This window comes from Coturnix japonica, chromosome 13 (assembly GCF_054131305.1).
Source record: "Coturnix japonica strain WE chromosome 13, WE-NBRP24, whole genome shotgun sequence".
NCBI lineage: Eukaryota > Metazoa > Chordata > Aves > Galliformes > Phasianidae > Coturnix > Coturnix japonica.
The window spans coordinates 10,882,031-10,903,081 of record NC_140675.1 but is presented as its reverse complement, the minus strand read 5'-3'; the positions used below and the strand labels follow the sequence as shown (position 1 = coordinate 10,903,081).

The 21,051-nt window shown below is 45.4% G+C and overlaps 1 protein-coding gene across 3 annotated transcripts; it reads left to right on the top strand.

Moving 5' to 3' along the window:
* Positions 1–989: 989 nt before the first annotated feature.
* On the top strand, positions 990–20,505 carry SNX8 (sorting nexin 8). Of its 3 annotated transcripts, none has more exons than XM_085514635.1 (12): positions 990–1,043; positions 1,765–1,846; positions 8,468–8,658; positions 9,999–10,116; positions 10,896–11,017; positions 11,545–11,625; positions 12,566–12,726; positions 13,108–13,240; positions 14,318–14,386; positions 15,150–15,299; positions 15,683–15,832; positions 16,206–20,505. In XM_085514635.1, exons 2-12 carry the CDS (start codon positions 1,813–1,815, stop codon positions 16,317–16,319), a joined length of 1,323 nt encoding a protein of 440 aa, XP_085370761.1. In that variant the 5' UTR covers positions 990–1,043; positions 1,765–1,812; the 3' UTR covers positions 16,320–20,505. The 3 variants fall into 3 exon arrangements, with proteins under 3 accessions (XP_085370761.1, XP_085370762.1, XP_085370760.1); XM_085514636.1 differs by having other exon boundaries at positions 990–1,049; XM_085514634.1 differs by lacking the exon at positions 1,765–1,846.
* Positions 20,506–21,051: the final 546 nt, after the last annotated feature.

The following is a 21,051-nucleotide window of genomic DNA, read 5'->3' as shown; positions in this document are numbered from 1 at the left end:
TCTTGGTGACATCAGCCCTTTTTCTAGTGATAGTTTCTTCACTCTATAGGTTTTCCAGTAGCTTTTGCTGTGTTTAAAATACACAGGGACAAACAGAAGCAATCTTCAAGTTAGAGCACCTTATTTATACCAAATAAGTAGTTATTCTATTAGCTGAAGCACAGACCCATTGGAGATCCGTAGTTACACAGGAACACATTGATTCCTCCATTCATTTTCTCAAAAAAAAATGCTATATGGGCAAAAAGTGATGCAGTGCTCTGCTTCCAGAAGAGCTGATCATGCAGAACTCAGCACTCAGCTGCACAAACACGAGTTGAAGGGCCTCTCAGCTTAAATAATGCCACGATGTTTTAGTTTTACACACAGACCCAGCCTGCACCCACACTTGTGGGGATCCCAGAAGGAAATAGAATCTGTCCAATCGTTTGTGTCTCTGTAGTCTTTTCCTTTAGGGGGAAAAAACAAGTGATTTCAGTAATGTTTTGTAAGTATCTAAATCCTTCAAAATATATAAAATATTTAGTGCAGGAACCATCTGAAGGGCACGACCAGATGGCAGGAGGAATGAAACACTGTGGGAAAGGGTAATTCCATGGAAGAAAACACCCAACGTTGTGTTGGTACGTCTCGTCTGCCTGGAGCTGTGTAGCACGTCCTGCTCTCCGTGTGACTGGAAGAGCCGTATTATTTCATGTTACATGTACACCCATGAACCCTCACACTGCCAACGCTGGTTCCCTTACACTGAGGACAGGAGTACAACCAGAGGTAGGGCTGTGGAGCCCCAAAGCTGCCACGGAGGCGCAGCGGAGCCGTGGCGTTGTGGAGCTCGGTTAGCGGGTGTTACAGCCCTCACAGCGCTTCTCCAACCTCAAGGGCTCCGGGGCTGCGCCGCCACCCGCCCCCGCCGCCCCCTCCCGGCCCCGCCCGCGCTGACAGGCGGGCGCTGAGGAGGAAGGGGAGGGCGCCCGCCGGGCCGCGGCCTCACATGACTGCGGCCGCGATGGACGGCGACCCGCCCGCAGGCAGCGCGGGCACAGGTACGGGTATATGGGTATGGGTATATGGGTACGGGATGGGGCGGCAGCGGGCAGCGCCGCGGGGCTCATCCCTGAGTGCTGCTGCTCTGAGAAGGGGGGCTCAGGGCTGCTGTGTCCGCTAAAACCTGAGGTAAAACGCGGCCGCCTTCCCCTTCTCTCCCCGGGGCGGCGGCTGCTCGGCCGGACCCGGCACCGATGGGGTGGGTTCTGTCGGCAGTACCCGCTGTTGGTTCGGTCCGTGTGTAGGGAACGCGCAGTGAAGCCTCGTCCCGCTCGGCCCGGGGCGGAGGAGCCTCGTTGGGGCGGTGGGGGCGGCCCGGTCCGGAGCGCCGCGTTTAATTGAGCCCTTGTGGGGGCTTTAATTGAGCCACGCGGCCGGGAGCTTCTACAGCCACAGCGGTGACTGTATTTCGCCTCGTGCCCCGCCTGAAGCCGTAAGGTGCTTCTCTGTGCTCTGCACATCGCGGGGCCGATCCCGGGCACGGGGAGCTGGGAGACGATGGATCGCGGCAGTTTCCGACTGGGGCTGTGCTTTGAGTGCTTTAAGTGCTTTTTGCTTCTGTCCTCTGCAAGGAGGGGTTACAAGTGAGTATGTAGGGGAAAGTGCTGTGGTTGGAATTGAAGCGGGATCCCCTCTGAGGATTCTATTGGGCCTCTGGTGCTCCTGGCGCACATCACACGGTCGTAAATCAATGTGTTGTTTTGGAATATTTCCGTCCAGGGCTGATGTAAGATATTGGGACATTGAGCAGCAGACTTTGTGGAAAAAATGTCCTACTGTGTCAAAGAGAGAGCTCCCTCAGGTATGTCCATGCGGTTCGGCATCAGCTCCTGGAGCTCAGCTGGGTGAGGTGGTGGTTCTGCTGCTGAACTGCTCCGCTCTGCCTTAGAAAGTGTGGCTTTCTTTGGAATAAGGTTATATTGTGGACACGGAGTGAATACTTGATGGCCATAGTGGAAGAGGAGTATGCTGTGAAAGGTGGTATCTGTTTAATTTGTAGTGTTCTAGTTTGGGATTAGCAGGACATGGGGAAATGGTTTTAAGTTAAAAGAGGGAAGATTTAGGTTGGATGTTAGGGGGAAGTTCTTCACTAGGAGAGTGGTTAGGCCCTGGAACAGGCTGCCCAGGGAGGTTGTGGATGCCCCATCCTTGGAGGTGTTCAAGGCCAGGTTGGACGGGGCCCTGGGCAACCTGATCTAGTAAAGGTGTATGTTTGGTGGCCCTGCCAGGCAGGGGGGTTGGAACTACATGATCCTTGAGGTCCCTTCCAACCCGGGTCATTGTGTGATTCTGTGGGATCAGAGATCTTGGGAAGCCAACACCCACACTGAACTTCTTCAGGGAGCAGCAATTTGTCAGTGGGTGTTGTAGCAGGACAAGGGCGTGTGAATTATCTAATTTGCAGGATTCAAAGTATTGTGAAACAATAAAAAAGAAGAAACAAAACGCTAATGGCTAATTGTATGGGAACTGTTGGATCACCTGAGGCGAGTGCTGAGTCAGCCCTGGGAGCACAGGTGAAGGTAATTCAGCTGTGTGATGGGAAGGGCTGGAGCCTGGCTGTGTCTGTCCTAGTCCCCATTCAGGGGGTTATACAACAATATGTGAAATCATTTCTGCTGAGTTAGTTGTATCGATCTTCTAAAATACTTTTTGTTGGCTCTTGCTCCCTTTTGAGTCTGTTTTGCAGTGACTGCAGGGAGCTCGTGTGGCTGTGCTGGCTGGGATGGGGGGCTGCCCCTTCTCTTCCGATGGCAGATCTTCAGCTGTGTGTGCAGCTGCACTAAGGTTTGGTGGGGAATGCTGCACCCACTGCAGGTGGAAGAGTTTGAGTGTAACTGCTTTGTTTTCTTTCAGAGCCACCAAGCTGTAGTGGGTTGTCACAGAGCGATGGAGGGAGATGCTGCAGTGAGATGGGGAGCTGGGACGAAAGGATGGGAGTGTTTTAACACAATGAATGAGCTTGTTAAAAATAGAGAGAAAAAGGGGTAAAAAGACCATCCAGAGACTGGCGTTGGCACAGTGCTTAAGTACATGGATTGAGTTTTGCAAAGCAGAAGTTATCTTCTTTTGATGGGGGCATTTGTGGGAACTTGGCAGATTTATAGTTGAGATAAAGTGCCCTGTGTAAGACTGGTGTGTGAATGTTTATGGGACGTAGCAATGGCTCATGGCTTCCTGAAAGCTGATTCCTGCAGAACGTTTGCACGTGTTCTTGTTAACCGGGTCTTAATTTTCACACTTCCACCCTCTTTGTTAGAGCTGGGTGTAAATAAGGAGGGAAGTTCAGTCCTCCGCTGGGAGCTGAGGGCTGTCCTAAGCCAGGGGTTGGCATTTATCTCTGTAGTCTTTGTGCAAATTCCTCAATGGATTTTCCCCCCTAATCCTGTTACTGCTTTGACATGTGTAGCTCCATCCCACTCTGTGTCTGTGCAGCTCAACTCTGTGGCTGCGTGTCTGACTTGGAGATGAAATGCGTTCCTTGTGTTCCCAGACTGGGAAATTACTTAATTAATCACTTGATCTAACAGCTTGGTTACAAGAGCAGGGCACAAGGCTCCCAGTTGGTTCTCTGTTCTGGCATACAGATTTACTCTGTGATATTGGAAAGAGATAACTTGCTGTTTTTTTCTCTTCTTTTTTCCTCTTGTAGTATGTGATTGTGATAAGCAGTTATTGATCTATGGCTGTAGGGGAAATGCAGAAACGTTAGCACTTAAAAATTGTTAAGAGAAGCTTAGGTAACTTTACTTGAATATCTTTGAGCTGTTACACTGCTGCTTTTCTTGCACCAAATCCCAAGCAGTAATTTGAAGTTCAGTTGGGGAATCAAACAAAAACCAACCACCAAAGCTGCCTCCAAGCCCTCGAAACAGAGGAAACAACAGCCCAGAGCAGCCAGCACAGAGCACGTGTTTGGTATCCACAGTGAGGGAGCTGGAGAGTTTAAGGAGGAAAGCAGAATGTTGGAACCTGTGTTCCTACGTCTCATTTTTGGTAGCATCTTGCCTTGTTTTGGCACTGGGCAGTGTGGATTTACAACCAAATCTGGTCTGCAGCTGCACCATCTGTGTTAACAGTGAGACTTTCCTTGTACCTCCAGATCTGTGGATCATTTTGGTTGGATGAAGTAGGCTGGTTCTTTCAGCTTTTTCCTTTCCAAATAAGAATGATGTGGTCTGAAGTTCCTTTGAAATACAGAAACAACTGAGTTGTGTACAGTTGTCTCAGTCTTAAAAATATCTAAAGCCTTAAGAAGAAAGGTGGGTTTGTTGCGTGTGTGGGTTTTTTTTCCCTCCCTAGAACTTCTGTTTATTCTTTTTTTAGTCTTCAGGGGATTTCAGATTGTGTAAGTACTATAAAAAATAAAAAGGAAGGCAGCTGATGCTGTAGTTGCAGTGTGTGCTCTCGGAGAGGCTGGGATGGACAGTGAAAGGGAATTCTCAGAACAGGGAGGAATGTGTTGGGCACAGCCAGGGGAAAGAAAGGCATTTCCATGGCTCCAGGGGCTTCTGGTGAGAAGGCAGAAGGGAAGTGCTGCTGTGTGATTGCTGTTTGAAGTGTGCCTTGCTCAGGAGCTCATGGTGGAACCTGCATTTTTACCAGGGGGAAATGAGAGGTGTCAGCACACAGAAATACACCCTGCTCGGGCTCTGCTACACATGCAACCGGTGATTCTATGGCACCTTCTACTTAAGTATGTCACATACATTGACTGGATTAGCACCCGAGTGTGATAAAGAGCAACGTGTGGCAGGCAGCTGCAATCCAAAGAGAAGCCCTCCAGCTTTGGCTGCCTCCGCTCCAACAGGGCGGGGAGATGGGCACAGCTGTGCAGGGCGGGTTGGGGGCTGCTGGTGTGGGATGGAGCGGTGAGCTCTGGTTGCCGACTGGAGTTTGAAATGCATGGAGGGGCACAGCTTTCCATTTCAGTTCTTCCCTGTGTCCTTTCAGCCTGTCCTACAGGGCAGTAGTTATTGCAGTTCTTTCAGAAGGAAACAAAAACTAGGCTGTGTTTTAAATGCTTCTTTAATCCTCTACTTCTTGCCTCTTTGTTCTGTCTGTTTGTATATGTGTGCATATGCCTTCTAACTTTGATAACAAATTGTTTTCAGTTACCCCAGGCTGCTTCCCTATGTCTTATTGACAGCAGATTGAAGAGCTGTGCTGTGGCCAAGAGGCAGCTTGCACAAAGGGCTTATTTTGTTTTATCTGCTTCACTGTGTTCCAGGGTACCGTTTCCTACCTCATTTCTGCATTCATTTACAGCTCTATGTATATGATCTTTGCTAGATGATGATCTGAGATGAAAGGGAACGTTTCAAAATTAGCTGTTCTCCAGCAGAGCGCGTGATGGGAAGCATTAAGTGTTTTGTTACAGTGCGTGTAAATCCTTTTATTGCTTGAATGCAGGAGCTCATACCAATGAGTTGGCGCTATTATCCACCATTCCTAGCCTGTATTATCCACCATTTCTGGCCAGGACTCTCCAGGCTGTTTCTGAATTGACTCTTCAGTAAGCAGGGCAAAGGACGGGCTGCTGAATGGTTGCAGTGTGTTGTTGTGCAGGGTTAATGTTAACACTGGAGTGGTGTTTTCTGGAACAAGTTAACAGCTCCAAAGTAACCGTCGTGTTCTCAGACCGGTGTTCGAGGGTGCACGTTCACACTGGCTCGCTGTCCTGCTAATATGGAAGACATGTTATTAATTAAAAGTGTAATTACTCACTCTGTACGGTTATCTGATTTGTGTGATTTAGACCAGGTGGGATGTAGAGGAGCTACAGAATGTTTTGGGAAGAGCCGGATGTGTGAGCTGCTGATAAAGGGAAGGTATTTCCTGTAAACGAGTTTTAGAACACGAATTTAGAGAATAACTTGGCAAAGTCTTTCAAGTGAAGGAATGTCGTGTCTCGATCTCTGTGTGGGGTTCACTCTGCTGCTGTCACTGCAGTGAAAGTGGGAGTCCTTCACAGCATCAGCTGGTGCACGGTTTGAGTCCTGCAGCAGATCCAGGGACTTAAGGATAGACATGAAGCCTTCAGTATTTCCTCTGTAAGTCCTTTCTCATGGTCCAGATCTGTTCCCTCTGGGGTTGTATTAGCTCATCAGCTGGTGCTGAGCCCCTTGTCAGGGTGTAATGGGTGCTGCAGAATCCCAGCTGGCAGCTGGCTGTGTTGGTGCAGATCTGTGCTGCTCTCAGAAGCAGGTGGGTTGTGTTTGGACCAGCTCCTCTTTGGGAGACTGGTTTGCTGTGACTTCCCCTGAAATGTGAGCCAGTGGTTGAGCAACACAGGACTGTGGAATTCTGTTTAAGCGTGTGTGCCTGCATGGCAGAAATAACCAAACCTTCTGCGTCACGTTGCATTTCAGTCATGTGAATCAGCAATTCAAACCACAAATTACGAGGGCACACAGCCGGGAGAACCGCTGCTGCAGGAGCAAGGCTGCCTTGTGCTGTTCATAGTGCTCTCTGTGAGTGTTTTTGCTGCTTCCTCTTGATAGCACGGTTGTTGATACCCTGCAGCACCATCAGATATTAGGTGGGAGGGTTTTGCTATGCTAGCAAATAATTTGCCTTACTCTCCGTGTCCTGAGCTTCCTTCCTTTCCTTCTCAGTTCAGCATCTATTTGAAATGTAGTATAGATGCATTCACGCTTCAGCAGAGTCCCATATAAGCTTGAATTAGTTGGTATTTTTACAACAGTTTTCTGGCAGTTAACTGGAACTTTTAGAAGCTCTTTGTAGGTGGAGTTAACAGGTGATTATTCAATTAAAGCAGAGGTGTTAAGACTTGCTTCTCTGAGTCATGTTAGCATGAACCTGAAGCTTGGCAAGACGTGTGGGATAAGGTCATTTGTCCTGGGTTTGGGTTGGTTTCCTTGAGCCCTTCTACAGAACAAAGACTGGAGCTGCACATCTGAGGAGTTGGAGGTTGCCTGTGTTCTCCATTTTCCAGAGCCTTGAGCACATGGAGGAGCAGGTGGGAAACCTCAGGAGAAGGTCAGGGCTTTCAAGTTGAGGTTATGAATCTGTATCCTCCTGAAGGAACCTCTAAGGCAGATACCAGCCTTTTCAACTATGTATCAAAGCTTGCAGGGAAGATTCTTGTTTCTGTAGTTACTGTGGTCTTATGTTGTCAACATTTTAGATATGTTTAAAAAGGGCTGCAACTTCTACATGCTTGCAAGGGGGTGGGGGATAGCTAATACTCCACAGCTTTAAGCACTTTTTCATTAGTGGATTCAACTCACTTTGTAAAAGAGCTTGCTCACCATGTCTCTGTTAGACAGACATATTTGGAGAGGAAGCAGCTCATCTGTTCCAGGCTGGAGAGCAAAACTCAGGTATGGGTTGAATAGATTCCAGGGTTAAATCCACATTTTTCCATCTTCTCTTATGTGTAAAATGGGTAGAAAAAAAAACCAACTTGCTTTGCAGAAGGATGTGAGCTTCCTTTACAGTCACGTAACTTATAGTTATGAAGTCAGATTCAGAGGGTGGGCTTCAGTTTGGTCATTCAGTAATAAGAGAGTGCTCCAAATCATCCTCCTTTCCCGTTTGGTGCAGTCTCTCTCCCGTGGCCATTTTTGTTCCCTTTTGCATCTTGCTGTGAATTACATTGGTCAGAGAGACCCTAAGCTGTCCAGCTGGGGCTGAATTCAGTGTGTGGGGAAAACAAAAAAAAAAACCCAAAACTCAACAAAATAAGACCCAAACAGGATGGGTTTATCTACAAGCAATAGGGTCTGTACATTTGTAGGTTTCTGCCTGAGCTTGCTGAGATAGAGGAACTCTGGGGTTGATAAACATTGCTGGGATCCGTTTCCTGCTGCTTTTGAACTTAAACATACTGACATAGTAAATTACTGTAAATCATGCACGCTCCAGCACCCTGTCATACAATTTAATATAGCTGTGTCAAACAAAGTGTCTCTTTCCTTTGTAATGCCATGTGAAATGAATGCAATAACTTTCTGCAGAGTAGTAAAATAACACGTTTTCTTTACTTCCACGATTTGTTCTAGGCAGGATCCAAAAGTGCTGAGCCAGGGCTTGATTCATTTTTGGCAGATCCTGCTGTGGTGGGAGCTGGACAGACAGGAAACACAGGCCTCCGAGCTGAATCACGGCATGAATTTGGCCTGTGATTCTTCTGCTCAGTAGAGATGGCTTCCTGACTTGATATAATTGGTGGTGCTTCTGGGTGTAGTGGAGAGGGAGGTACCGATGTCTCGAACGTGTGGGAAGTAGCATAGTAGCATAGTGGCAGAGCCTCCTGGGGGAGGAGTGGCTCGAGTGCTCTTCTGGTGGTGTTGCACCACTGTGGGAGCTCTGAGAGAGGGAGCAGGATATTTTAAGTCTCCTTTTGCTGTATCGTCTCTAGATCGGTTGGACTGTTTTATCTCTTTTTGTCTTTCAGATTTTGCAAAGCCTCCAGTGAATGAACCACGGGAACCAGAACAATTCCTAATGCAGGCACCCCCGGGAAATCCACTGCTGCTTCCCCACACCCTGCAAGAGCTATTGAGCAAGGATAGCGTGCAGGTGGAGCTTATACCTGAAAAGAAGGGCCTTTTTCTGAAACATGTGGAATATGAAGTTTCCAGCAAGGTAACATGAACAAGCGCTGCTTTCAGTGTGAACGCGTCCTCTGAGGAATCTGTGTGCACTTGCTTTTGGCAAAGTTCTGTCTCGAGTTTCTCTGTGGGATGATGCTGGTTTGAGCAGGCCAGGTGTATTGGGTGGATTTACATTCTCTGGGCTTATGCTTTCTTGACAGGTGTTTCTGCAGTATGGCACGTCTTCTAGCCGAGGTCTGATGCATCGTCAGCTAGTTTTGCAAAGTCACTGGGTAGTATTCAGGTTACTGGCTAACCAGGCACACCTGCAACATGAGCTCTGAGCAAAAGCAGATGTGTAACACTGAAAGATCAATGATTCCATTATTCTGTGTTTCAGACTGTTTAGAACTTGTGAAGAAATAATATTGGCAGTGCTAAACTGAAATCCTTAATAAACAGAAGTTACTGAAAATCCTTCTGCAGAGTCAGGGCTGTTTCCAGTTTACTTGCCCTAATCGTGACCTGTAGGTTCCGCTTGCGGGGTTGGCTAAAACTGAACTTGATGCATCTCTTCCTTTTATATAGAATGGAGAGTGAAATAGCTCTCAAGTAGATCAGGTGGCTTTGAAATCTGTTCAAACTAGTCTGTGAGCAATTTGCATGTCCTAGGCCACCAAAGAAACAGTTACTGTGCAACAGCTGAGCTTTTGTACATATTTGGCATCACTTATTTGTGGTGATGTTTATGGCTTTAGACTAATGTCTGAAAGATCATCAAAGATTGTTGTATGGGAGGGAAATGGCAAACAGAATGAATGTTTCTGTGGGCTCTTGAGGACTCTGTTTTTTGCAAGACAGTGGTCTGAAGAACCCTGCTGGTCTCTCTAGGTTTTTAATTTAGGAGTCCATTACCACCTCATTTCAGTTGCTGTCATCCCTCTCAGTTCTAGCTGTAGATGCTTCTGAAGAAAGTAGAATAACTTGCCCTTGATCTCCATCAAGGATCTGCAACGTAAATCAGCATCAGATTTCAAATCAGACAGGGAGGCCCTTGGGTCTGTACCCACTGTGCTCCAGTTTCTGCCTCCTTACTTTACTTCTGGAAATGCATAGTGTCATTGTAAGTGGTGGGTGATGTGCAAAGCAAAAGTGGTGAGAAAATGTAGAGTTGTATATAGTCCTTCTTACAGGCTGCTCCAATGGGAGAGCAGTATTTTCTACCATCTTCTAACCGCGAGCCCCAAGGAATGAGGAATATTTCATTTCTGTGCTCTCTGGATGTAAATGTTCCTTTTCTTTCTGCAGCTTACATTAGGAAGCTGTGGAAGTGCTGCTGATTGTCCAACCTATGGATTGATTGGAAGTTATTTCTCTCTTCCTCTATTGCAGAGATTCAAATGCTCAGTCTATAGGCGATATAATGATTTTGTGGTGTTCCATGAGATGCTTCTGCAGAAGTTCCCATATCGTATGGTGCCATCACTTCCACCAAAGCGGATGCTGGGAGGTAACCTTGGGTCTTTGTTTTGTCTGGAAGTCACAGTGTGAGTGTGATCAAGATGATATCACTGAAAATAAATAATTGTAAGAGCTCAGTTCAGGACAGGAGCGCAGTGATGTTAAGTGAACATCTTCAGCAGGATGTTGTATGTTGTAGTGTTCCCTCACATAGAATCCTTACAGGAATATTAATCACACTTTGAGCTTACCTACAAAAGGGTGTCTTTCTTGTAGATCAACCAAGTGCCTTGAAGTGACTGTTTCCCTCATTTTTTTTTTCCCCATTATAAAAGTGAGCTTGTCAGTCTGCTTAAGGTAACTAAGAATGAAGTCTGGAGTTGGTATCGTTTCACTCAAGTATGCTGTAACTGTTAGAAACCAATGGAGTAACCCAAGACAGAAGGCACAGCAAAGCTCCTTCTCAAACATTTTCTGTAGGCACCATTTTTAAACTTCTGTTATTTAAGTTGTTGCATAACTGTATAAAATCCTATCTTGGTTTGTTTTTTTTTTTGCTTTGTCTGTGCAAGAATGAGCTTTTTGCTGCCTTGTCTCCTACCCATACTGCTAAGTTTAATACGTTTCAGTAAATAATTGATTTTAGTCTAGGAGTCCATGTATTGCTACAGTAAAAAGGAGCTGGTAAACGGGTTGTAGTGAGCCAGAACAACGCAAAATAACATTATTGTACGAGGAAATTACTGGACGGAGTGTTTTCTTTTTTCTCTTTCTGAGCAACCGTAATTTTGTAGTCTATTAATAGAAATTTGGTGTTCCTTCCTGTAGCTGATCGAGAATTCATAGAGTCAAGGAGGAGAGCTCTGAAGCGCTTTATAAACCTGGTGGCTCGACATCCCCCCTTCTCAGAAGATGTGCTCTTGAAGCTCTTTCTGTCATTCAGTGGCTCAGTGAGTATTTGTTGGTGATAACTGAGTTTGCACACCTTCCTGTCACTGCTCTCCTGGGCAGAGTTCAGAGTTGTTTTTGACCTGCACGTTGTTGCTCCCTGTGATGAGGAACATTTTCTTTCAGCCGGAGAGGCTGTATGTGCTCCACTTCTGGAGGGGTTCAAGGCCAGGTTGGATGGGGCCCTGGGCAGCCTGGTCTGGTACCAGATCTGGCTGTTGGTGGCCCTGCTTGTGATGGGGGGGGGAGGGTTGGAGTTTGATCCTTGAGGTTCCTTCCAACATAAGCCATTCTGTAATAATTCTGTGATATTTCTGTAGTGAAATGTAAGTTCATTTGATGCCAGGAATGCAATTTCTTGAAAATGGTAACTTTTCTTAGGAGAACACTTAGGGCAGTTCCCCTTCAGCTAAACCTCACCTGAATAAAGCTCAATCTGATAAGATGTGCCTTACTATTACAGTGTGAGTCCTGTGCAGGCTGGCTTTCCTTAGAATCAAATGAATGTGAAAAACTTTGTCTTCTTTAGGATGTGCAGAATAAATTAAGAGAGTTGGTCCAGGGAGTGGGAGATGAATTTCTGATCTGCAGATTGGCCACCCAAGCCAAGGTGTGTATGATTAATTCTTACCTCATTTAATACTGATTTAAATGTCTCTTCTCCACGTGGATCAGTTCTGGTGTTTGTTTGGTGACAGAGTTCTTGGGTAGGGGAGAGCTGTTTCCAGATTTGGAAGGACTTTTAAATTCCAAATTTCTTAGGAAACAGAAATAAATATTTGAGCCAGTAGACCTGATATTTCTAACTAAATGCTGGTTTGTGAACACAAGATGACAAATCCTTCTCAGAACCTGATTCTTAGTGAATACTTTTACTTGCATAGGAAACAAATGACCAGGCCACATGATTTAAGAGCTAATATCTAAACTGATGTCTTCTGGTGTTCAAGTCATTGTTCTGTCTTTCTCACTGTGGGAGAGTAATTTGGATTGCTTTAGAAAAGTCAGGTGGAAGTTGTGCACTCATCTCTTTATCCCAGTGTTTAGTGCTGAGGTGGCCTTTAAGCATACATTCATTGCTCTTTAAGCAATTTTGAAGTGGCTGCTCAGGTTCCTGTACTGGCAGCAGAAGGTTTTGCAATTGGAACTTAATTGAGGCTCTTACTGGTGGTGCATGGGTCAGTAAGAACTTATTTGAACTCTCAGTACGTGCTCACCATAGCAGTGCTGGCAGCTATTAGTAGTTTCTGATCAGAATCTGTGAACTGGAAACCTCCCAGTTCCTTCTCTGACTGTGTAGTAAACTTGTGGGTTTTGGTGTCTGTACCTGTATTTGAACCACTTTCTACCTCCAAGATTTGGGGGTGTTTGTGTGACTTCTGACATGTCTATCTAAATTACAAAACTGATCTCTCCAAAGCTGTCACAGCATGGAGGGGAAGAGTGCCAGGGAAGTTTGTCTCTTTCCTAACTGTATGGTGCACCTACTGTTGTGATACATGAATATGTCTCTGGTGTATCCACTAGTAACCTTCCTTGTGCTTCCTCAGGACTTCCTCCCAGCTGACATACAGGCCCAATTTGCTGCCAGCAGGGAGCTCATCCGGAATATTTATAACAGCTTCTACAAGCTCCGGGACCGTGCAGAGAGGATAGCATCTCGAGCCATTGATAACGCCTCAGATCTTCTCATATTTGGAAAGGAACTAAGGTAGGTTGGGTGAAAGAAGATTTGCTCGTGTCAACACTTCTGCTGTTGCTTTGGAACTGAAACTGTTGTGAGATTTACTTGCAAGTAGTGTAGTTAGAATGAGTGTTTGAACGCGTGCTGTATGCTATAATCAAGTCTTCCTAACTGAAAAATAAGAAATCCTGTGCTTGTATTCCATAGACCAACAGAAATAAGTAGCAATGCTTTGACACTTGGGTACTGGTTATATTGTCTCTTCTTCCAGTGTATACTGGGCAGTGTGACTGTGCAGTAGTACCTCTGCGCTGCGAGCTCTGAAATTCTGAACTGCTTTCTGTAAACTTGTGCATCTACCAAATGGAGTTTGTTTCCTAAACTTAATGATGAATTCTGTTCTCGTAGTGCTTTGGGCTCAGACACTACACCGCTTCCTTCCTGGGCTGCTTTGAATAATAGCACATGGGGGACTTTGAAACAGGCCTTGAAGGGTCTGTCTGTTGAATTTGCACTTCTGGCAGATAAGGCTGTGCAGCAGGTGAGTTCATTTTGTGTGTGTGTGTTCCTTTTTTGTATAGTGAGAAAGGTGTGTTGCTGTCTTAAGCTTCATCTTGAATCATGAGCTCTACAGGCATAGACATTTACAAAGTTAAAAGCAAGACTGTAATCCAAGCTTGCATCGTAAGCCAGCAGCCTGCTTGTTCAGGTGTGAATGAAAGACATGGACTGTTTGAATGGGGAAAGAATATAACAGGGAAAAGGAAAGGAGGGAAACGCCTGCTTTCTTTCTTCTTTTTAGGTGGTTATTGGACAAGCTCAGTTGTCTTGCTGTACTGAGCTGTCCAAAAGGCCTGTGTGCTGTGTTATTTACCTGCTGCAGAGAACCTGGAATTTCTGAATCAAATTTTGACATTCATGTTACTTAGACATTACATGGGACTCATTCACACAGCATTGCCCTTTGCAAATGTGCAGTGTGATAATGAGAGAACGATGCAAGATTGTGACAGTCTGGAAAGCAAAAGTAATATTTTTGTCTTCTCATCTCATTGTGTTCAAATGAGCATTCAATGTGCTTTTATAGCTCAACCAGACCAGCTCTTTTTCTCTAGAGTTTGTTCCGGAGAGCTCTACTGACATGGGAAGAAAAGGCAGCATTTAGTAAAAGGAAAAAAACAAAGTTGTCAAACTTAGCTTGGCATCTTATTTATGCTTTCTGATGCATGAACTATTATGGGACATGTGCAGGTATTTATAGACTTAATGGATTAGGTATCTTGTAAGAAGGGAAGCCAGAAATTGGAGGAGTCTATGAAAACAGATGTGGAGGCTGAGAGAGCTGAAAGGTCTGGCACACAGCGCTGGGGAACAAACTGCTCTGCTTGCAGTGATCAGTCAGTTGGAATCACTGTGCTCACTCCAGTTCAGGTTATTGCTCTGCATGCTGAAGGCTGAGTGCTACCATAATGTCTCAGAGATTTTTTGATGCAGTTGTGTAAGTGCTGATATGCCCCAGAGAGTGCTGTGGGGGGCCTGCATGGGGTAAGGATTTGAACAACTGTGTTGTTGGTTCTTGCCAGGCTTACGTAAAATGTACTTTTTCCTTGTTTTCCAGGGTAAACAGGAAGAGAATGATGTGGTGGAGAAGCTGAACCTTTTCCTGGATTTACTCCAGTCCTATAAAGTGAGCTTTGCTGTTCTTCTGCCAGTGAGAAAGTTGTTTAGAGGGAGGGTGGCTTGGAGGCACTGCGGGCCTGTGGCAGAGGGATGGAAGTGGCTGTTAGCCTTAGTTAGCTGCACAGCCTTACTGATCAGCTATTCTTGTGATGAGATGTTGCCAAATGGCAAACACATCTGGGAGGAATTCAGAATCAACTGCTTGAATTGCATGGATTCTGGATTTGAGTGCTTTTGAGTCAAAACAATGAATGAGACGGCTACTGTTCTGTCAGCGGAGACAATTCACGAGGTCAGCTACAAACAAAAGAATTGCTTTCAATATTGATCTCTCAGTCAAAGGCACTTCTTTTAGAAGCACCTAATGAAACTGTACTTGGCAGCCTCTCCTGACGTTCCCATGCTCCTCGGACTGAAATAGAAAGGCGCTGGGAAGCAATTACTGCAGTTAATTGCCAGCACTTAATATTGAGAAGGTCATGGAAGATAAGTGGTCTGATAAGATCCAAAATGTTGGCCAAAGTGATGTTACAGATTGCTTGGACCTGTGCCACCGAGCTTAAGTGGCACTTCTGTTTCTTGAATTCTTAGCTAACATTTTTACCCTCTTAAGAAGAAAGGAAAACAAATCTGCAGCATAGAAATAATATAAAGCCTGACCATGTCTTTGTGTTCCTGATGTACTTGACCTGCCTGCTCACTGTCCCTTAGCACCATGTCCTGCTTTCACTCAATACCTGCTTTTTATTTGCTGCTTTTCCTCTATAAAGGACCTGTGTGAAAGACATGAGAAGGGGGTACTGCACAAGCACCAGCGAGCGTTGCATAAGTACAGCATGATGAAGAAGCAGATGATGAGTGCCACTGTGCAGAACAAAGAACCAGAATCAGTGGAGCAACTGGAATCTCGAATTGTGGAGGTATTGCAGATGCATGGGGGAAGCAGAGAGTGGTACAGCTCAGTCATATCTGCAGAGAGCCATTAGCCTGGAAGGGTAGCTGATACTTGACTAATTTGAGCTACCTGCTGTGCTACAAGGATAACACGTTTGTTTTCCTCAGTACTTATTACTGATTCTCTGGCAACATGACATGACATTTGCAGGAGTTGAGGAAAGCAATATTCTGTGTGATGGAAAGTGCAGTTGCTGTCATATCCCGTGAGTCCAGGCACTGCCTTTTTAAGTTCCTGTTGTGTTTGAATTGCCAGTTGGTGAGGAATACTGTTTTCTCTGCTGCAAACGGATCTCCTACTGACACCTACTTCCTGGCACTGTGTTTCACTGAATTCCTTCTCTTTCAGCAAGAAAATGCCATCCTAACCATGGAGCTTCGGAATTACTTCTCTTTGTATTGCCTGCATCAGGAGACACAGCTCATCCATATCTATCTGCCTCTCACATCTCACATCTTGGGGGCCTTTGTCAATTCCCAGATCCAGGGTCACAAAGAGGTGAGTTTTTTGACCTATGCTATTTTTCCCAAAACAAGATTGAAAAGTTTGAACTTGTTTTCTCTAGTGGGACTGCCTCCTTTAATCACCAACCCAGATGGGATCTTTCATCACTTTTTAATAAGTCACCTAAGGTATTTTCCAATAAGGGGTTGAGGATCAAGGCTAGCCTGTAACGCTTCTAAAGAAAGATTTGTGTTCTGTCACTATAGCATCATCTAAAAGAGATGGCCTGGGTACGCTGGACTTCTTCAAAGTGCTCTATCAAACTTGTGCTGTGCTGTTGGGTATCTTGAAACTGCTGCTAAAATACAGAGTGATGAGTTCCTTCCTTACTTTGTTCTCCTGCTTCTGTCTTCTTTTCTACTCACAGATGAGTAAAGTTTGGAATGAATTGAAGCCGAAGTTGAGCTGCCTCTTTGTGGGATCTAGCAATATGCCAACTCCACCATTGTCACCTCCAGATGGGAACTTCTTTTCCAATTAATACTCCGAGCAACTACCATGAGCAAGAAGTGCAATCAAGGGAGGGGTTGGACCTCTACCTCCAGATGTTAGAATGAATCCTCATAACAGCTTTTTTTTTTTTCTTTTTAAATACTGCTGCTTTGAGCTGCTCTCTGATTTAGACAGACTGGATGTGGGGCAGAACATACAGATAAAAGACACTCTTTATTTTGGAATGCTCTAGGGCAGAGCTGAGTTTTGTTATCTTGCAGACAGACTTTGTGGGGTCAGGATGTGGCATGGTGCGGTAGGTGCTGCAGTGTTACTGCCAATGGCTCTGCATTTTGTACTAAGTGTCCAGGCTCACTAACCTGGTTGGGTGCAGGACAGCACTGCTGTAGCACAGCGGTTTTCCCATGGAGGCTCAGCACAGTGTGTATCAGTGTCGGTTCAGTTCATGGTTGCAGGGCAGCCTGGAGACTTGCTTGTCTGATTCAGTATGGGGCCTAAGATGTCTGGGTTGAGAAACCTAGAGGAGTTTTCCTGGCATAAATGGGAATGTAATTGAACAAGATGCTCTTTAACTGTAATCCTTTCATGTTATCCAAGCTGGACAGCTACAGCAGAGCATGTTTAATTCTCCTGGAGGTTCTGACATCCACCTGCTGAGTCACTGTTTAGGACTGTGGGAGAGCTGTGAGCCCATGGCAGCCTGTCCTCTGGTCCAGTACGAAATGAAGGATCCTGTCACGCTGGTAGGCTGGGACACAGTGCTGATAAAATGGATTAGCAGAGATCAGTATTTATCGGGTATTGCTGCAGTTGTCTTCTCCAGCTCTGGGTAGCACTGCAGTGTGTGGAGAGAAGGCAATGTCAGTGACAGTTCTTTCTCTCTAGAAATAGCACAACCCTCAGTAATGGGGCGTTCAGGATGATACCTGATAGCGATAAAGGGACTAATTATTCTCAGTGTCTCACTTTGTATCTCCAGTGACTTTCCCTCTTGAGGCAAATGGTAGAGGAAGAGAACTTGTGTGTCATGTTACATTGTAGGGGGAATTCTAGAGAAGGTGATAAGTGAACAAACTGTAAATGTATACAGCAAAACTCAACGTGATCAGGGCTCCCCCGAACCTATCTTCTGTGGGACCAAGTGAGCTGCCAAAGGGGAGCTTGATGCTTGGCTGCTTACTGTTCTCTTTTGGTAGAAAGGAAGCACATTATCAAGGGTGAGCGCTCACTGTTAAACTGGAACTGTTACAGTATTTTCCCTTTTGGGGAACTTCCTCAGTAGCAGGAAATAGATTTAAATCTTCACATCACAAAAGGCTTTTTTTTGTGTGTGTATGTATCTTTTATTTAGAAAATGAAATGCAACATGAAATTTTCCTCAATCAGGTAGAAATTATGGGTTAGATTCTTCAAGAGCAAAATAATAAGCTATTTGCCCAGTCTCGTACCCTCATTTCCCCCCTGGTATGAGGGAAAGTGCACTTTCTGTGGGTGAAGTTCAGGGGTGCTGGGCCTCAAGGAGTGTGTGGGGTGTCTTGTTTAACGACCTTGTTCAGAATACACTATAAAGAGCTTTTTATAGCAATTGAAATGTTAACTCTCTTCTGAGCCCTTCCTCCTATGTAGTAGCCCTGGTTCACTAACTGCAAACAGCTGTGACAGATCTCTCCCAATGATTTCCAAAGTGATGTAGAAGAGATTCTGTGTGCGAACCAGAGCGAAGCCAGTTGGTGAGGGAAAAGTTTCTACAGTAAAACAGCAAATAAGGCATCATCTCAAGAATGGCACAGAAGGGGCGGGCAGGGTTTGTTTGTTTGGGTTCTTTTCCCTCTCCCTTGCAGGAGCTTGTCATGACTGGAAACACAGCAAGTGTTAAAAAAGCAACATTTAACCATGTTCTTAAATGCTCTTCGTTCCCGCTGCCTTTAGAAGATGCTGGCTGGTTACAGACAGGGACTTGTTTAGTCTTAGTACCCATCCTCCTTTGTTAAGCTTTGAAGCGGTGAGCAGTCAAATAGAGAAAATGCTGTATGTGCCAGAGGAAGATCTGGTCTGAGTGGGCTGTGCCCCGTGAGCTTGTACTTGGCAATGAAACCTCGCGCTTCTCAGTTAGGGGGGAGGAAAAGTGTAGTTTCTGATTTAAAAAAAAAACAATAGAAAAAGCCCACAAAAAGAATGGAGTTTGCTGTTTGTCCAAGCAAGAATCCTCTAATTGAGGTGTACAGAGTGCTGTCCGTATGCACAGGCTGCACAACCTCTAAAGAAACTGGAATTAGGTTATTTGAGAAAACACTCCATATTACATTGGCAGCTGTTGCCTCTTTCAGGACAGTGGTTCTGGGGCAGGATTTTCTTGTTTTGCTGTTGTTGGGATTTTTTTTGGTTGTTTTTTTACTTTCTTCACCCCCTATTTTGAAAACAAAAGGCTGGTATCCTCAAAGCTGATACAGCTTATGGCACTCTGAGTTCATTTCATTTTGAACTATCAAGCTCCTGCCCAGAGTTTCATACAACCCTTCATTTTCAAACCTTCACTTTGGGAAACTGACCAGTGTGCCAACAGCAGTGTCATATTTCCTTCAGTAGCTGAGGGATTTCTTTATTGTTTTGGTCCTGCTGAGAGGTGTCAGACCGTGTCCTTGCTCTAGAGGAATGCAGCAGGGAATCAACTGAGTTGTCTTCAGTTCGCTATCTACTTTAGTTATAACGTACAGGGGACAGAACCAGCTGCCTCTGTGCTACTGTCTGCTGCAGCGAACTTTGACCATCTACAAGGGTGAGAACAGGACTTCAGGTGTTGGTTCCATTGATGTAGCCGAGTAGATTGCGATAAGCACTGAGCAAACAATAAAACTAACTGAAGAGCTTGTGCTGCCTATCAAAGTACTGCTGCTCCTGTAAGATGTTACACCAAAGAGTTAACGTGCCTTCTTGAATGGAAGCTGTGTAGTGTTGGAGCTGACGGTGACTCTTGTGTTTAAAATAACAATGACAAAAAAGTCCTCCAGTCTTTTTGTCTGTGTCTCAAATATCATGGAGGTATCAGGGCAGTAAACAGCAGGGACTTGGAAAAATGCCTTATCAGAAGGGCTATGTTTTTGTCACTCCTAAGGTCACCTCTGCTCTAAGCTGCGACTGGCACTACACAGGATTTTGACCAATATTGTATGTTGAAAAGCCTTTCAACTGATGAGATCTACAATACAACCTTGATCTTTGCTTCTCTTCTTCTTCCCCTCTTCTTTGAAAGCTGCTCTTTGTAATGTTTCCAACAGTGCCTTGCTGCATTACCATGCTTTTACACTTCTATTCTGATCACACGGGGTGCAGTTCCTGGCATTTTTAACAGACTAATTCACGGTCTCCATTTCCTGCTACTCCTAGAAGACAAACTAGTAGCTGGGGATGTGAGCGGTCTCCCCACCGGCAGCACAAGCAATAGTCACTACTCTTTGTCATGAGAAAAACTCAGTGCTGGTGAAAGCATCTTCAGAGAAGGATTGAACTGACTGTAGAACAGAGGATAATAAATGCAAGTGCAGACCTGAGCTGTGCTTGTTCTTTTCTTACCCACATTCCCAGAGCAAGAGAAAGCAATCTGTTCACTCCTGATTTGTGGTTTCCACCAGGAAATAAATTGGGATAACAGAAGAGGTGTGGCAGCTGCCACCATGCAGTAAGGCTTCACATCCCATTACTAACAGCCTAACCTTTGTGCTTGCTTTCTCTCCCTTCCTTGCCTCAAGCCATTCTCTGAAACAGAACAGCCAGAAACACATACTGCATGTCAGAACCACAGGTGTGTATCAAAAGCTTTTGAGGATAAGTCATTATGCGGCACAAAAGGAAAAAAATAAGAGGTGAAGATAAATAGCTCTTTAAGTTTGAGCTGTGGCTGAAGGAGCAGGTGGTGGAGGACATTTTTTGTGTTGCATGGGTGACTCAGAGCTGCAGGGAAGGGATGAGAAGAAACCATCTTGTTCAGAGGGTATGAACTCTGCCTGCCTGGAATATCCTGCACCTTTGCTTTGCTCAGATAGCCTTATGTATGAAGCACTTTACCCCAATGCAGGAATTAAAGACCAATTACTACAGCTGGTAGACTGGAAATGTTTACAGATCCACTCTGACATTCCAAGATTCTGTTACGTGTTTGTAAAAATGTTTAAAGAAACCACACGACCTTCTATAAAGTTCCCTATGTGCCATTTCCAGCAGCGTGCTGTCTGTTTCACTGCATTCCATGCTGAGCTGAGGGCTGTCAGCTCACAGCCTGCAGGCAGGCGGCACAGCCTGTAAGTGTGGGTGTAGCATGGAGTTGCTGGAAGGTGGGATTGTGTTCAGCATATTTCTACCTGTCTGTACAGCCACGTTGACAGCAGGAGCTCCAGGGCTGAAAGCAGGGCTTGACCAGGATATCTGCATCAGGAGTTGTTGTATTGGCTTGTACAGGCTGATACAAACTTCAGCTGGAGAATCTGGAAGGAGCTTGACCTGAGCTTCTCTAAGGGCTCACAGCACTGACCAAGCCTCCCTTCCTAGTGGGCAGTGATGCTGAATGTGGGGCCTGCATAAAAGCTGACACATAGAAGGTGCTCGATGCTTCTGCTGTTAGACTGAGAGACAGTCTACATCATGCTTGTGTAAAAGGGAGCAGTCTGCAGCAAAGCCCATCACCCATGTAGAACCGTGGTGGCAGTTTACAGTGGGACAGCAGCTGCTTTTGCTGAGAAGTAATTTTAATGTTTAGAAAATGTTTC

What these genes read in the sequence shown, in the direction of transcription:
- SNX8 (XM_085514634.1), top strand. Translation starts at nt 992, where the DNA reads ATGACTGCGGCCGCGATGGACGGCGACCCGCCCGCAGGCAGCGCGGGC. An exon ending in ACCAAAGCGGATGCTGGGAG is followed by an intron (nt 10,117 to 10,895) that starts GTAACCTTGGGT and finishes TCCTTCCTGTAG; the next exon opens with CTGATCGAGAATTCATAGAG. An exon ending in GATTGGCCACCCAAGCCAAG is followed by an intron (nt 11,626 to 12,565) that starts GTGTGTATGATT and finishes GTGCTTCCTCAG; the next exon opens with GACTTCCTCCCAGCTGACAT.